The sequence below is a fragment of the Cuculus canorus genome, chromosome 16, assembly GCF_017976375.1.
Source record: "Cuculus canorus isolate bCucCan1 chromosome 16, bCucCan1.pri, whole genome shotgun sequence".
Lineage (NCBI taxonomy): Eukaryota > Metazoa > Chordata > Aves > Cuculiformes > Cuculidae > Cuculus > Cuculus canorus.
In genome coordinates this window covers 17713854-17730582 of record NC_071416.1, presented here as the reverse complement: position 1 = coordinate 17730582, position 16729 = coordinate 17713854, and the positions used below count along the sequence as shown (strand labels likewise).

At 49.1% G+C, this 16729-nt stretch overlaps 1 protein-coding gene across 3 annotated transcripts in view; it reads left to right on the top strand.

Annotated features, from left to right (window-relative positions):
• The first annotated feature begins 1755 nt into the window (after window positions 1-1755).
• The window catches only part of ADA (adenosine deaminase), a 33475-nt gene continuing 18501 nt past the window's right edge, over window positions 1756-16729 (top strand). The window contains exons 1-7 of one of the 3 annotated variants that reach the window (XM_054081370.1): window positions 1789-1855; window positions 4338-4478; window positions 8532-8593; window positions 11852-11974; window positions 12124-12267; window positions 13111-13226; window positions 15178-15302. In XM_054081370.1, coding sequence (XP_053937345.1) covers window positions 11961-11974; window positions 12124-12267; window positions 13111-13226; window positions 15178-15302 — 399 coding nt within the window. In that variant the 5' untranslated portion in view covers window positions 1789-1855; window positions 4338-4478; window positions 8532-8593; window positions 11852-11960. Of the gene's footprint in view, window positions 1856-4337; window positions 4479-8531; window positions 8594-11851; window positions 11975-12123; window positions 12268-13110; window positions 13227-15177; window positions 15303-16729 lie in introns of all 3 variants that reach the window. The other 2 variants (XM_054081369.1, XM_009567564.2) reach the window with 2 other exon arrangements.

The following is a 16729-nucleotide window of genomic DNA, read 5'->3' as shown; positions in this document are numbered from 1 at the left end:
GTTTTCACGCTCATGCATTTCATTTCTGTCCTCTATGCACACCCAGGGGAGTTTTACTCAAAGTCAGTGCTTGCAAAGCTTTTGAGCTTGGAAAATCTCAACTTTTGGTGGCTTCAGAAATCCCAAATTTTAGCACATAAAATACGTGCTGCTTATTCCCAATGGTTTCCTATGAGCCTGCTGCTTCATCTCACAGGCTCTTGAAAGTCCCAAGTGGTGTTGGCACCATGCTTGGTAGCTAACAGTTGTTTTCCCCTGCCAGTCACTCTTCTGTAAGGAATATTTTTGCCAATTGACTGTAGCTAGTGTGCTTTCATCTCTACAGCATGGATGCAGCCAGGACATCTCTGAAAGGTGGTACATAACAAAAGAGAACATGTTGATGAATTTTCCTCCCCAGCCAAGCCTTGTGCTTTTCCCATGGGCTCCGCTGCAGTGCACATACCCAACCGACCTTGGGATTTGAGCTGAAAAACTGCTGTTTTCTCAATGCCTACTTGGCTTTGGGGCAGAAATTCCATCACTACTCTAATGGCAAAGCCGTGTAGGAGTGAGAAGGGATGATAGTGACCTTTCCGTGCAGAGCAATGAGTGGGCAGCACGTTCTGCATTTACTAAGCAGTGCCTAGCACCGGTTTGTGGCCCCACCTTCAGGGCTGCTCGCTCCCTTGGGCTATTTCATGTCACCTTGTGGGATGGCAGTATGGCTATGACAGCACAGGGCTGGAGGAGCGCTCAGCCCTCCTTGTCCCCAAGGCAGGGCTCTGGCATAGCTAATCCTCTGCTGCCAGCTTCCACAGTGTCCTTCTAGTGTAAACACATCTAGGGAAGAAGAGGAAACTTTATTTTCCAAATATTGGTGGTAGTGTTCGTGCCTACAGCTTCAAGTGCTTTCTCCACGTACATGCCAGAACAAGTAATAATAGTATGTTTTTATTGAAATAGTGATTTTCATCTCACCTGGCCAGGGGAACTCCAGTCATGGAACAAAGCTATGACCCTCCTCTCTTGCAAACATCACCTCCCTGCTGAGTGCCCTCCAGGCGCCTTGCCACCCAGGGCAAAGGGTGTTCCTCAAAGTTCACTCCAGGGAGTGGTTGCACCTTGTGGATTTGCCTTTAGCTAAATTGGGGCAACTTTGTGGGTTCTTCAAGACTGCAGTGGCTGAAAGCCCTGCTTCCTCCAGTATCTGAGAAGTCATGCTTGGCAGGGAGGAGTAAGTCCTGTGTCCTTCAGTGATGGGGTCTGCCATGTGCATCATCTATGGAAGAGGCAGAGAAGCAGAGTAAAATGTGGCCAGACCACTACAAATAAGAAATGAAATGCTGAGCATGAGATTGCAGGAGCTGAAAGCAGGTGTGTGATGGGCCAAACAAGTGAGTTACCGAGCAGCAGCTTTGTGAGCAGGAAAGGGCCTGGGGAATGATCGCTCTTAAGCTGAACAATTAAGTCCTTTTTAGGTTAAAATAATAATGTTGCATTGGCTTAAGACTGCAAATAAAGCTAGAGATCGCATTCCAGTGCTACGAGCTGAGCTATCGTTTTATCATGTTCTATTTCCCTTCGATATTATCGACGGAGGAGGGACTGTGGTCGGCTCCCGAAGGAAACGCGGGTGGGATTTCGGCGGCTCGGGGAGGCGACGGACAGCCGAACCGGGACAGGAGGCAGAGCCAGCCGTGTCCCTCGGGGAGGCTGGGGACAGCCGAGCCCCCCGGGATGCTCGGGGCGGGGCCGGCAGGGGGCGGAGGGGCCGTCGGGGCGGGGCGCAGCGGAGCTCGGCGGGCGCGGAGAGGAGCAGAGTGGCGGTGGAGACAGCATGGAGAGGGGGCTGTGCGTCTTCGGGGACCCCAAGGTGAGGTGCAGGCTCTGCCGGAGGCGAAGGGATGGGAGCGGAGCGTGCATCGGGGCGAGAGCCAGGGCGTGCACCGGGACTGAGGTGTCGTGCACCGGGGCTGAGAGTGAGAGGTGCACCGGCGTGAGAGCCGGGGCGTGAACCGCGGCTGAGGTGCCGTGCACCGGGACTGGGAACAGGCTAAGGAGGGTGGGAACCGGACATTCACTGGGGATGAGGCACCGTGCACCGCCGGCGGGGGCCGGGGCATGTGCTGGGGATGAGAACTGGTCTGTGCCCTGGGGCCGAGCCGCCTTGGCAGCTGGAGAGCCGGGGTGGAGCCGTGCCCGGCGGGGCCATCCCGGGAGCGGGCAGGGTCGCTCGGGCTGGGGACGCGCTGGTTGCGTGGCTGGGGAAGGGGCAAGCGCTGGAGGGTCCAGCGCTGCAGCTTGGGCTACTAAAATAAACGTTTTCTCTTGTTTTGTTTGTTTGTTTTGTTTGGGAGTTTGGTTTTGTTGGGTTTTGGGTTTTTTTGGTGGGTTTTTAGTTTTTGGGGGGGTTAGTTTTTTCTGTCTTTTTGTTTGTTCATTCATTTTTTTCTTTTTTTTTTTTCCCCTTGTTTTCTTTTGTGGCAATTTTTTCTCTTAAACATTTAGTTCAGTTATTCTTCAGATACCCAAGATACCATCTTAGTGACTGCTCCCAGAAGTGCTTCAGCCTTTCGCTCTCACCATGTGCTGCAAAAATGCATCTCAAATGGGATCATACAGTTACATTACCAATCAGATGATAAAAACATTAAGAAGGAAGATGATGAAGCAGATGGGGTTAGTGATGACCCTGTACCTGATGGCAGGGCGCTGCCCATGCTGCACAATAGCTCAGCTGTTATGTTATGGTCTGGGTAAGCTGGGTATGGGCAGCAGGTTTTCTCTGCCTGGCTGCCTTTGGGCTCTGGCCCTGACTGCTGGGCAGAGTTGGGCTCTTGGTGAGCAGTGAGGGGCAGAGGAGACTAAGAAAAGTGATGTGAGGGTTGTGGTGGTCCTGCTGTGTGAGAACCTGAGTGGTGACAAGTGCATGTGGCTTTCCTAGGGAAGAAGATTGCCTCTGAAAACCCAAAATTGTTGCTGTTTGGTGTTTTTACAACTGTTTACATCTCCTACCACTCCCAAACCATTTATCTCTCGGTCTAAGCTTGCACCAGCAAGGTCTAGCGTACTTGGAAAAGGCTGTGTGCAGGGATCTGATTTATGCTTCGTTCCATCAGTGCGAGACATTTCCCTCCTGGGGAATGTGACACATGTAGTCACAGGCAAATGTTGATTCCAAAACCCAGGGAGCATTGACATCTAATGGTTAAAGCCTTTTTAAGGCTACTTCGATTTCAGGAGATGTTGGGGTTTCATCAGGTCTATCGAGAACAAAAGCTGTTTGTTCACCCCAGTGACTTCAGACTTTTGGCTGAGAGAAGGAAGTTAAGTTCTTCTTTCACTTGTGCTTCTTCCTTGTGCTGTTTCCAGTGCGTGGGAGAGTGGGATGCTGAAGAGAGAGACCTAGGGGAAAAAACTCTGCAGGGTCTGACCAGTAAGGTCAAGCTTCTGTTGTCTGGTTGCCAGCAATTATGAGATTGGTTTTCCTGAGTCAGGCGGTCCCTTTCAGTCCTGTCAACCTGCTAAGTCAGCCTTGGGGAAAAAAATGGGTCCTTCACTTTTTCTGGGAACTCACTGGCTTGCAGTGACTGCAGTAGATGAACAAGGAGCTGCTGGAGGATGACTTTGAACCCTGCTTATCGTAGGCCATAAAAGAGCAGAAAAGACTGCTGTTCCTTGGTTGCCAATCATCAGCCTCTTCCCTCTCTGCTCCACAACCAGAGCAGAAATGGTGCCCTCGCTCATTGCTGGCTCCTTTCCCTGCTGGCCAGTCTCACCTTCAGGACACGTGGCTCTTCTGCAGCTCCCGTGTGCCTTGAGCCACGTTGTGTGACGCAGGATGGGAATGGGGGCTTCCGTCCCCAGGCTCACGCCCTGCCAGCAACTGGGGTAGCTCTGCTGCTGGATGCTTCCTTCCCAAACCAGCTCAGGTCCTGTTGGGCAGATGTTCCCGCAAGCTCTCCCAGGGCACACTGTGTGTGTCACAGCATTTTGGAGCCTGTCCCTATCCCAAGGGAGGCACTTGTCTCCAATGTGTCTTTTGTATCTGGAATTGGGAGAGATGGCCAGAACCAGCTGTAGCTACATGTGCCCGGTCAATGGGTGTAAGAGCACCTGGTGACCAAATCCAGGTAGCACCAAAGGTGCTGCTGTGCTGCAGAGCACCAGCTGCACCCAGGGGGTTTGGATGGGTGTCCTGCCCTGCACCCTGGAATGGTACTAATGGCTGCTTGGCACAGGAACATCCTCCTCCTCCTCAGCCACTGAAGCCATGTATAATATGAATGCTTTTCTAATATTCCTTGCAGTGGAGCAATGGGTGGGTCTTGTAATCTCCCATGTTTCTCTTTTAGAGGCTCAAACCTTAAAGCGTATGGCCGATTCATCTCTGAAATGAGAATGTTGTGAGTGTTGTCAGGGTTGAGGGTAATACCATGTCTCTTCCACTTCATGTGCCTCTTGACCTGGGCTCGCCTCTTGCATCTAAATGAGTGGTGAGTTTATGAGGAGGAGAACTTGGCTCCTGACAGTGTGCTTTTGTCAAACAGGTGTTTGGGGAGCACAGTTCACACTCAATTGCTGGTGTTCATCTTATCTCTTGTTGAATTTTGATCTCTATTAACATTTTCCTGCCATGTATATCTAACGTTTGACAAATGACAGCTCTAATTACTTTGGCTTTCAGTTACTGAAATCAGTAAAATGAACTTTAAATTGTCACCTTTTAATGTGCTGATAAATAATCCTGGGCAAAGTCAGTGCTAAGGGTTTCTAAATGATGCAGCTTTAGTGGCTGCCTGGATTATCTATTAACATCTGCTGGAAACCATCAGGTGAGGCTGGTGTTATCTTTACAATGGTGTTAAGGCTGAACTTGCTTATTGTATATGTTTTAAAAGAGACCCTAAAACCATCTAATACAGAATTTCCCTCAAGTGCTTTGGCTTGGGTGGTACTTTTTGTGCCATGTCATAGGAGAACAGAGCATTAACTGCTCTGCCATGGTCCACTGAGCAAACCGTAATGGAGAAATTCTGTTTGGTTGACTGTAGCCAAGAAGAGTTTTGAGTATTTGGTTAACTTTTTCCTCTCAATTTCACTAAATTAAAAATAATCAGACTCGATCTCTGAACAGAGCATATTTGTTTGAAGTACCTCATTTTGTGTTTGAGTTTATTTTTGAAGCTTATTAAGTTTTAAAGAAAACAGTATTTTCAGAAGAGAAACGCCAAGCCAGAGCCCTTAAACCTTCTTTTTCTTTTAAGCTGAGCCAGCTTGCTGATATCTGCACTAACGAGTCATGTGCCTTGCTTCAGCTGAAACTTTTTTGCATAAAAATGGAAAGCGCTGGGTTTGCTCTGACAGCTTCGCTGAGGGTTGTCTCTGCTGTGGATGCACAATTAATGGCCAGTTATGTCTTTTGAACTCATCCCTTTGGCTTTCAACTGCTGTTTAGTAAAACTGAGAGACTTATTGAATGGTACTGTCGTTTTTTGATGCTTGGCTGCTGGTCAGTGAAGTTGCTCTCTCAGTTGCTGCACGGTGGAGGGGCAGAAGAAGGGCTGAAGGGTGGCTGTGTAAAGGTGGTCCTGATGGTCATCACTGCAGCTGGGGGAAGAGCTGAGCTCCTGCCTCTGGAAAGCATTCGAGAACTCTGCTGCTTTCTCATTCTACATCAGAACAAACATTACCACATCCAGGTTTAACGTGAAGAAGGGAGATATCACTGTCCTGGCGTGGCTGAAGGCTCCAGCGCTGGTGCACCCTGTGGTGCTGTTTGGGTCCTGTACCAAGTGTTGAGATTCCCATGTAATTAGTGTGTGCAGGCTTCCTGTCTAAATAAGCAAGAGAGCTTGGAGTGGGAAACCACATGTGCCTGGACCTCTGTGAGTCATGGAGGAGAGCCTTGGAAGAAGCAATGGGCTCCTGCCTTCTCCTTATTTCTGCTTGCTCAGGCGTTGTCTCCTGGAGCCACAGTTCGGAGAAAACACTTTCATCCTTATCTGTGTGCTTTCCTTGGCTGAAGGCAAGGTCGTGTCACCCACTTGTATCTGGAAAAGTCTTGTGCTTTGTTTACCAAAAAAAAACACGCAGGGAGAGAGCTGCGGTGTAATCTGCAGTGAGCAGCCTCCCCTGGACCTGGAAACCTGTGGGCTTTGTGAGCAAAGCACCTGGGGCAGCTGAGCTGCTCCGTTGTGCCTCTGCTGATTGCATCCTTATCTAGGGCTGGCTCTTGGTGGAGACCTATGTAGATGCACCTTTATTTACTTCATTCAAATGTCTTCTGGTAATCTGAATAGCCCAGATCAATTCACAGCTGCTGAAAGCCACCTCCCCGATGTGGAGGAGCCCCACAAAGTTTTGGGTTGAGAAGCATTGCTTGAGAGTTTCTTAGCACTTAGTTTAGGTCCCTCCAGACCCAAAGAAATGCATGGCATTGGAGGAAGAGCCTGTTGTTGGTATTGAGGAGGAACCTTGCTGCTTTACATGCATCTCCTGCAGTAGTGGCAGAATGAGGTGGCTTGCATGGGTAGGTGAAGGACACCGCTGGATTTCTTTCTTGTTGATGGAAGTGTCACATTGGGATGTTATTGCAGGAAATGCTTGAGAAATGTTTGGGGTGAGAAAACCCCAGTAGGTTTGGGTTGCTTGTATTTTATGTACAGCATGAGCAAGTTTCAAACCTGCAACTCCATCAGAAAGTCACAAGGGCTGTTAAAAACTTCAAGGAATGGAGTTTGCGTGGTTTTGAAATGGGAATCAGAGCTCAAGAGTGGAAAATGTGCTAGGCATCCACATCTGGCCATGCAGATCACGTCCATGGTCTGTTATTTTATCTGCTGCTTCTCAGGACATTTAGTCCTCATAAGCAGGATTGCATAACTCAAGGGAGGGGGAAAGATCAGGCTTTGCCCTTTCAAAAATCTTCATCCCTGTAGATTCAGATCGTGGCTTAAGGGCAGGAGAAGTGACAGGGGTATCTTTTTACAACCTGCTAGTAGTGGTGTCTGTGACCCCTGGGCCAGCTGATGACAACAGTGCAGGATCAGTAGCTCAGGCAGCCTCAAGCCTGGCACCTGTGTTTTGCTTCCCACTGGTGCATGTTTCACTGGTAGCTTCGTGGCCATCTTACGCAGGTGACCGAAACCCAAGCACTGTTCCCCCCCAGCAATAATGGTCTTTTGCAGCACAAGCAATCATTGAAAACCCTGGCTGTAAGTCAGAAGAGTGTCTGCCCGCATGGGCTGCAGGAAGAGGTAGGGATGGGAACGAGCTTCTGGGCATCAGTGCCTGTTCCAGAGATGAACATTGCCAGCTCCACACCAAGAGCTGCGACAGTGACATTGAGCTCACATCGGCTGCTCAATGGATGCTTCAGAAGAGAGCAAAAGGATCTTGAGGTGGGCAATTGTGCGTTGCCCTGCTTGTATGGACTGCTTACTCATTTTCCTTCTAGTTCCTTGTAGTGTTGTTTGATATGTACCCTTATGCCAGAAGGTTTGTGGGTTTTAGTTAGTAACCCTGAGTGGTTTAGTTATCCATGCAAATGTCCAGTCCTTTTCTGGATTCTACCCAATTCTTTCCCTCAGCATCCTGCAGCACTCATCTATCTACATAGGAAACTTTGCACAATGTCATAACTAGCAAGAACTTTGTGTATCAAGTTACTGCTCTACGGTTTCATTAAAAAAAATAAGTATTTTGTAGGTTATTCTGTTGCTTGAAAGAAAACAGTTCAGGAAACAGAGTGACCTAGCTGAAACATTTCACAGCTAATATTTTCCTTCCATGTTCAACTTCCAAATCACATTTGTCATCTTCCTCCAAAAGCCCCAACTGCCGGATGGAAAAAGTTGCTTTTGCTTTTCTGTGGCTCTTTCTCCAAAATCTATTATTTGAGCAGTAATTAGGAAACAGGGTTTCAGAGCAAAGACGTCTGAATTACCATCCTATTTTTAGTGAGTGGAAGCGTGTTTTCTCCTGAAACCAGCTTATTTGCTCTACAGGGCAACTCTTGTTCTTTTTGTTTGTTACAACACCTTGTACCATGGCACCGACTCCATGTCTAGGAATAGAAAGCCTGTAAGCACTGATAACAGCAAGCAATTAACAATATATCCAGGGCTGATTCCTGGAAGTGAAGTCAAAGTTTTTTGTGTAATGACTCTTAGCAAATCAATCAATTAATTCAAGAAGAAGGAAGCTGGAAAGCAAAGATGTTTGGGGTTTGCTTTTTTCACTTTTCCCAAACTCTACACCATGCAAGGTAAATAAAGATGGGGCAGTTCCTGAAAATTATTGGAAACAGATAAATTTGTGAAGAACCACTTAATGTGTGCTGCAGCAGCAATAAGAAAATATTTGGACAATGTTTAGATATTGAAAAATAAACTTTACAATGGTAGCACTTTAAAAATGGGTTTGTGCTTCCTTGTCACGACTTTGTCCCTGTATTAGCTGCACCTGTGCTAGCAGCAGGTGCTAATCTCTCTACTTCTGCTGCAGCTCTAAGAGTACCTTGCCAATCTCTCTTTGTCTCATTACAGGTAGAGCTTCATGTCCACCTGGATGGAGCCATTAGGCCAGAAACAATCTTGCACTTTGGCAGGTGAGTTGTGATGGTGGACAAAAGCTCTGGGAGCTGCAGTTCAAAAGCATTGTTACTTCTGCTTGTGTGGTTCTCTGACAGAAGAGCTTGTGCTGGCAGGCTAGGAAAGCTCTCTCCCTTGCTGTGCAGGCAGCAAGTCTTGCTGGTGCTGCTGTCATCTCTGCACAGATGGATTCTCTAGCTATGTGGTATGAGAGCATGAGCACATCCCAAAAGGCAGTGCTGCAGTGGGGCCACGCTGGTAGCAGGTGTGTGAGTGAGGTGGTCCTCAGTCCTGTGAGCCAGGCAAGCTAAGAGGAACCACTTGGAGAAAAGTACAGAAGATGTCTCATAAACAGAGCTGTCTGCCTTTGAAGTGTACTCTGGACGTGGCAGAGTCAATGTATTCTCATTTTTTTTCCATATTCCTAGTTACAAAAGCAAGTGAAATGAAAGCAGGGAGCATCTCGGTGGTGGTGCCGTACCACAGTCCTGGGAGTTAAAACCAGCTTGGGTGCTCCTCCGTGCCCTGCTGCTATGTGCCTCTGAACCCCAGGCTGCCTGCCTGGTGCCAGCAGTCAAGGAGTCATGCTCGTGTGGGGGTGACCCAGGACAGCATTTGGCAGTGATTTTACCTTGACAGAGCCCACATGCATCTTCTTGCTCCAGTGTAGCTTGTGCGGGAAGCACCAGGGTGAATGATTAACTGGGGCGAGGACCTGGCTCCATGTTTGTAAGCAACTTAAACTTGAGACTTCCAGCTGTCGCTGTTCAAAAAGCTCATGGAGACTAGCAGATACTCTCAGATCAAGAAAGTGGCAAGCTTAAAGATTTTGGGAAACAGCTTTTAGGCACAACTCTGGTATTTTGGAGAGGAAATGAGTTCTGAGGAGGATGGGAAGTGGTTCTGGCATCCTGTGAGCCCAGCAGATTCAAAGGCAGTGTAATCCTAGGGGGAGATATTATTTCTAAAGTAGCTTTTTCTGTAGGAAGTGGCCATGCAGTGTAGTCAGAGTGAGGAGGATGGGTCAGAGATGTCCATCTTATTTGTTGCAGGATGTTGGCATGGTGACCTGAGTCAGTGTTCTTGCTGGCTCTGCCCTTGCTGCTGGTGGGCTGCAGGACTGGAACACAGGTCCTGATGTACAGAAAAGTCAGTGCTGACTCCTTGAGGTTCTGCTGGATCCCTCCTACTGGTGGATAAGTGCTGGTGTAATACCCAAGGAGGACTGAAGGAGTTCTGAGGCCCAGGAGGCACCAGCCGTCTGAGAATCCCTTGCCTGTTTGCTTAGGATAGAAACCTTCACTGCCCAAGTGTGTGCTAAGTTCCTTCTTATTTTTAAACAGCCCTGGCATCCTCCGGAGCTGCCAGCCTTCGGGTAGAGTAAAGCTGTGCTATTCACAGGCTATAAAACTAGCACTTACACAAACGTAAAAACAACAGGGCAATGTAGGAGACTGTAGGGTCCTGTCTTAATAACCTCACTCTAGACACAGAAAGCTGCTTGTGGTCTATTTTTAAAGGTAAAGAGCTGGAAATAAATTTGCCAGGTGGTGGCTGACCATGTACAAATGACCTGGAGCTGCTGGGATGCACAAGTGCCCTGGAGCAGTGGCTGAGCTCAGCCATTTTTAGATACTTTAGCTTCAATTCTGTCAAGTCGGGGTCAGGCTTTGGATCACCTCCTGTCCAGCCAATGGGTTTAGAGTCCTGATAGACCTCTCATTGGACTGCTGGAGGCTGGGTGTCCTTGGGAGAAGTGTCCTCTCTGCAGTGGGATGGTGCATGTCCCAGCTCAGCACATGGCTGGAAGTAGCTCCAGGCAGGCTCTCGAGGTGCCAGTGGGCACAAGCACCTTCCTCTGGGGTGGCTTTGCTGTGCGAATGCTCCTAGGCGCTAGGCAGCTCGGATGGAGCAGCAGCAGCTCCCAAAACCATGCAGGCAAGATCCACCAGACCCCCTCAGCCAGCATCTCTGCACCATCTCATCTCAAAGCATTGTTGGTGCTGGCTGCGTGGAGGCAATCCTTTGGGACGCGCATGGAGAAGGTCAGGGGAATGGCTTTGCTGTTGGAAGCTTTCCCTGGGCAGGTGGAGGAAAACACGGGCAGGTTCCTGGAGAAGAGACCAGTGTGACCGTGCCGTTGAAAGGACAAGGCAGAGAGGAAAACTGATGCCTTGGCAGTGGTGAACGTCCCCTGCCGAGTGCCAGCAACTGAGTCTGCAGGTTGCATGTGAAAGCTGAGTGTGAAGCTGGTTTCCTTCCTGCCCAAGCAGAGAATGAGCAATGTCTACTGGGCCCAGGAGTGTGGTCATCTGGGCTGCTTCCCTGTGGATTGTTCATCAGAACGCCTGCTGGCATCAGGATGCTAAAGCTGCCTGTGTTGTTTTGTCCCTGTTAGCAGTGAGAGCCATCAATCAGCTGTAATTCATCAAGGCAGGAGAGAGGATTAAAAATGAATATCTAGTTATTATTCCTAATTTAGGTTGGCATTCACAGGGAGAGTGACAGACTGTGGGCTGTGCGTGGCGAAGCCTGCCTGGGAAGCGTGCAGCTTCCTTAACTCACAGTTCCCCCAGCTGTCGCCCCACTGGGGACACCTCCACCCACCCAAGACACCTCCACCCACTCAGGACTCCAGGTGGTCCAGGGACAAATGGCGTCTTCCCCCTTGGAAGGGTTTAGGTGGGCTTTCCCATCTCCGTCCCTTTGGTGACAGTGGTTGTTAGGACTACCAATTGCTCCTGCGTGGGAGGTGTCCCCAACAGAGAAGATACCACCATGGTGTTTGGTTTGGGAACCTGCTCACTTGCAGGAGCTGCTGGCATTGAGCTTGCGACAGGTCTATGTGTGTGATCCTGGGACTTGAAGTGTCTCCATGATTTTCCAAGCCTTTGAGCCTGCATAGTGGAAATTAACTTTCCTAAAGAATTTTGGCAATTCTGATGCTTGATCTAGGAGGTGCCAAGAAATAATCCAGAGCCCCTTTAGGCAAACTCCTTCATAAGCTTAAAATGTGCTCTAGCTCTGTTCCTGATGGGTCAGTCTGAGCTTGTATGTCAATTTTTGTGCTTTGCCTGTATTTTGGATTGCTTTCCTTCTCACTGGGATTCAGGACTGCATCTTCGAGGAGATTTTGGAAGGACAAAGTGTGCTGTATCTTTTCTGTGAAGAAATGGAGGTTAATGCTGCCAGCTTAGGATGTGATTGCTGTATGAAATGGACTGATCCAAAATATCATAGCTTTTCCTGTCAGTAACATGTGGCTTTATTCCCAGGAAAAGAGGGGTTCCTCTCCCTGGCAGCACTGTGGATGACCTCCTGAAGCATGTCAGCTACAAAACACCGCTGACGCTTACCCAGTTTCTAGAGAAGTTTAATCACTACATGCCTGCCATTGCGTAAGTACCTCAGATTTTACTGCTTCCCCCTCAGCCTTTGGCTGGACCTCTTCGCTAACATTGCTCAGCCTTGGAGGTTGCCTCACCCATCCCCAGTGTGCCCCAACGGTGACAAGTCCCATTGATGGGTCCCGCTACCGTCTCTGCAGGGGTGACCGTGAGGCAGTGAGGAGGATCGCGTACGAGCTTGTGGAAACAAAAGCAAAAGAAGGAGTCATCTACGTGGAGGTCCGGTACAGCCCTCACCTCCTGGCCAACTGCCATGTGGATCCCATCCCCTGGGGCCAAACTGAGTGAGTGATCCCACCATGCCAGGGAGCCTGTGGGTGGTCAGTTAGGCATGGAGAAGCCACGTCCCTCTTTGATCGGGCAGCATGTGTTTGAATTCTGGTGTAATCAAACCTTCTCTCTCCTCCAACACAGCAAGCACTGGCACTCTTCCACCTCTTTTCCCCATCAACAGGATTTTTCCTCCTATAATGTCTCTGTGTGCTCCTGTGTTTTAGCGTCCCTTGCTTTGGGCACCCAATTCTGCGTGTGCAGAGCAGCTGTGCTTAAACTTTTGGCTGGAGACAATCTCTGTGTGAGGGAAGGCAATGTTCAGATGTTGGTCACCTGCTTGCAAAATGTGAATTTGAGATGGTGTGGGCAATGTGGGAGGGCGCTGATGATCCTGTCCCTTCTTTACCTGTCATCCCCACTGTGATGTGTGCCTCTTATTAAATCAGTGCTGGGCTCTGTAGCCCCTTGCAAAACATGCTGTGGAGGACTGTGAACCCCTTTGCTTGTCCCTGCCTGGCTGCAGGCAGTTGTGTGCTCTAAAGAGGTGCTCTGGCAAAGAGCGGGTTCCTCTGTCCCCAACTGACATCCAGTTCCCTGAGGCTTTTCTAAATCTTACTATCGTCTTTGCATACTTTTATGTCCAACATCTGGTAAATCCAGGCATGGCGTGTGTGTAAAAGGTACTCTTCAGCTCTGGGCAGTTTTAGCAACTCTGGATGCTAAGGCGAGTGGGAGCCCGGGCAGCCTGGGTTTTGTGTGGGGTGTCCCGTGGGGACTCTGGGCTGGACTTGTGGCTCCTTCCTGCTTCCCTGGTGGGTGTCTGACCTCTTGCTGATGGCTTTTCTTCCCTGCAGGGGAGACCTCACTCCAGATGAAGTCGTTAACCTCGTAAATCAGGGACTACGGGATGGAGAAAGGGATTTCCGCATCAAAGCCAGGTCTATTCTATGCTGCATGCGCCATATGCCAAGTAATGTATTGCAGCTGCCCTGCTGCTCTGCTCCCCTTCCCTGATGCGTGGCGGGGGGTGACGTCCCCTGGGGTCAAGGCCCAGCAGAAATGTGGGGAAAGCCCCAATCCCATGGCTCTGGGCCTGATGTGGGACCAGGCAATGCTAAGAAGGAGTTTTCGTGGTGCAGATCTTCTGCTTCCTTCACTATGGGGAAGGGGTCAGCTGGATGTGAGAGTTGGGATATGTGGGTACAACCAGTATCTGAAAGATCTTGCTAGAGAGACAAAGCGGGCTCTTCTCTGCTCTCCTGGGGAAGGTGGAATTTCTGCTTATAGGAAAAAAATCCCACTTTCCAGTGTTTCACTGGACTGCTGAGTTCTGTGAGCGTCTGCGCCTAGGGAAAGATGCAGTTTGAACAGGTTGTATGCAATAGCTGTCTTACGTAAAGGCTTTGTTAGCTTTGTTATGAATATTTCTATATCCTCACAACAGTTTTAGTAAGGGTAGACGGTGGAAAGATTTTTGCTGATGACTACACGGTTAATTTGTGTCTAGAAATGTGAAAAATTATATTCTTGGAAACTGGGAGATCTGAGGGTGGGTTTTGGGTTTTTTTCCAACCCCAAACAATACTTTGAAAACTTGACCCTTAAGTTTCTGGTTTCTAGGATGAAAACGTTTTTCTTTGTAGGATACTGTAAAGCTGTAGGGCAGAGTCACGCTTGTCTGCAGTTGCAGTCCTTGTCAACTTGCAAATGGTAAAGGCAGAAGGTGGTGGGAGCATCCCAAGGGCGCGTGCAGTGTGTGCTTGCACCGCAGGAGGGGCTGCTCATGCAGACATGTGAGCTGGTATTTTCATGCCTCTGTGCCAGGGCACCAGCTCTTACCCAGAGTCAGTGCTGTGCTCCACACAAGAGTCTTTAGTGCCGCGTTCAGATGTGCTGCACAATGGGAAGCAACCCCGTAGTTTGTGAAGTGTTGAGAGAAAGGCAGAAATGCCAGCCAGAACAAGCTCATATTAAACTTGTTGATAAAATAACGGCTCTGATCTGGTGAGTTGGGCAGGTGAGTGAAAAAAGAAGATGAAATTGCACATGTTTTCTTCTGTGTTTGTATGATTTTGGGATTGTACACACCCAGCAGGTGCCTGTTAATTATTAACACTACCGTTTATCTGTTTCTTGGCCTTTTTGCTGAGGGTAAGTGCTGTGTAAGCTAGCTGATGCCTGTCCTTTCTCCGAGCTTATCTGTCCTGATCAGAGATAACTCTGAGGTGGTTGTTGGTCATTTATTACTCTTTTTTTCACTGATGCCTGAAAGTGAGAGTGTTAAAGGTCACCTTCCAGGAGGCGCCCAGCTCCTTCCCACCAGGGGTAGCATACATCATCTTTTCTGGAGGAGCCAAGGATCCTCTGCAACAGGATAGGGCTGACTGTCGTACAGGACCCCCAGAGATCCCTCCCGGCCCAAACTCCTCTGACACAACACACCTAACACACCAGTTCCTCCCTTTCCCTCCCCTTTCATAGCCTGGGATGAGGTGAAAGCTCAGGAGCAAGCTGAAGGACCTTTGAATGCACAGTGTTAGAGTGCATGGACTGTGCAGTTCAGCTTACCTTTGGCCAACTGCAGCAGTCACCATCACATTTGGAGGTTTATTTTCTTTATTTTTTTTCCCCCTGCTCAAAGTGAGCAGAAACCCACGATGAGAGCAGTTTTATAGCTGGTAAATGCATTTGATTTCCCTTTTGTTGGTGATGGACTAATTAGTTGGCAGTTCTTATTTGCCTGAAGATGACAGGCATTTCTAGGAGTTTGTTAGCTTTCTTTTTGAGCATCAAATTTTAGGGAAGACTGAATAATATAGTTCTAGCCTTCTAGTTTTAGGACCAGGGTTTGTTTATTAAAAATGCTGAGGCTGTGACCCTTATGAATGCTTTCTCCTGAACTCTGGTTCTGTCTCTTCCAGGCTGGTCTCCAGAGGTGGTGGAGCTCTGCAAGAAGTATCGAAACAACTCTGTGGTGGCCATCGACCTGGCTGGGGATGAGTCCTTTAAGGTGGACAATTCCTCTGAGCATAAGAAGGCTTACGAGGTTTGTTGAATAAGCTTCTTAAAAGAAATTATAACAAAAAGCATCTATTGAGGGGATGTGCCTGAGGGGACAGGCAGAACGTTACTCAGACTGCAAACAGCTGGGACAGCTTAAAAATTTGTTGCAGCTGTTAAGAATGTTCAGTTAAAGAGCAAAAGTATTTGTTTATTTTTCCTAAGTGATTAATGGCAGGCCTTATTGCTTAAACACAGCCTTAGAGCTGAAACTCTGCATGCCACCCCCTAGCACTGAGTGCAATGCGAGTGGCATGGAGCCCGTGTGTCCCCGGCAGCACTGCGCTGCAGTCGCTGGGCTCTGCTCCTGGGACTCAGCAAAACCACAGCCGGGGGTGGAAGAGACTGGTATTTCCAGTCTGGTCAAAATCACCTGAGCAGTATAGAAGTTGCACCTTTGAAGTACTTTTATCTGATTATCTCAAATGCAAACGCTGGAGCAGCTTCAGCAGCCTGATCTGAGGCTCTCCTTAGACCTCAGTGCTTTGCAGTGGCTCAAAGGGGAAGCTTTGCACCTCACTTGTCTTTGCTGGTGGAGATTTGGGGTTGTTGGTCCCCTGCATCAGTGGGAGAGGAGGCTGCGCACCATCACTGCCAAAAACGATGATGGTTTGCGAGCAGCACTCAGGGCTGAAGCAACAGAGGGCTTTCCTGGAGTCTTTGCCCCATCAGCAGGAGCCAATGCAAGGTCTGCCTGTGTGGCTGCACCGTGATGGAGGAACTGAGTGGTTATAAACTGAGATGTGGGCACAGGGTTTTATTAACTGATGGGCAGATACGTTTACTCCTGCCCTGATGTGCCAGCAGCACTGAGGTCCAGACCCCTCTGTCTGGAGGATGTGTCTTGTCCCTGTGCTGGGGATTTGCCCATGCTCTGAGATGCTGGAACAAACTCCACTCCTGACCACTGGCCCCTCTTGGTGTGCCTGGCAGTGAAGTGCTTCCCTGTGTACATGCTGCTACGCTTTGTACATAATGCATCCAGAGAAATCTGAGAGACTTGTGATTCCATGGGCTCAGGCAAACGCGTTCTGCCTGGGACCACTTGGGGCTGCTGGAGGTGAAAGAGTGGGGAAGGGTGAAAACTCGGCTGTGGCTACTGGGTGCAGAGGAGCACTGGGGCAGAAGTGTACAGCCCAGGATCCCTGGACTAACATGTCCAAGTAGGCAGCAGTCCTTGGAGAAGAAGGCAGGAGAAGCACCATGTGTCCTTGGGCAATTGCATTGAAAAAGGAATTAAGCCACTCCAAGGAAGATATGCCATGGATGGACATTACATACAAGCTCCCTTCTGGACACAGTGGATGAGGGTCAGGCTTCAGTGGCTGGGAGGGCTAGGGAGGGAGTCGTGGCATATGTGGTGGTGTTCCTTACTCCTCTGCTTGTATCCCTGTCTCCCTGTTGGAATAGTTG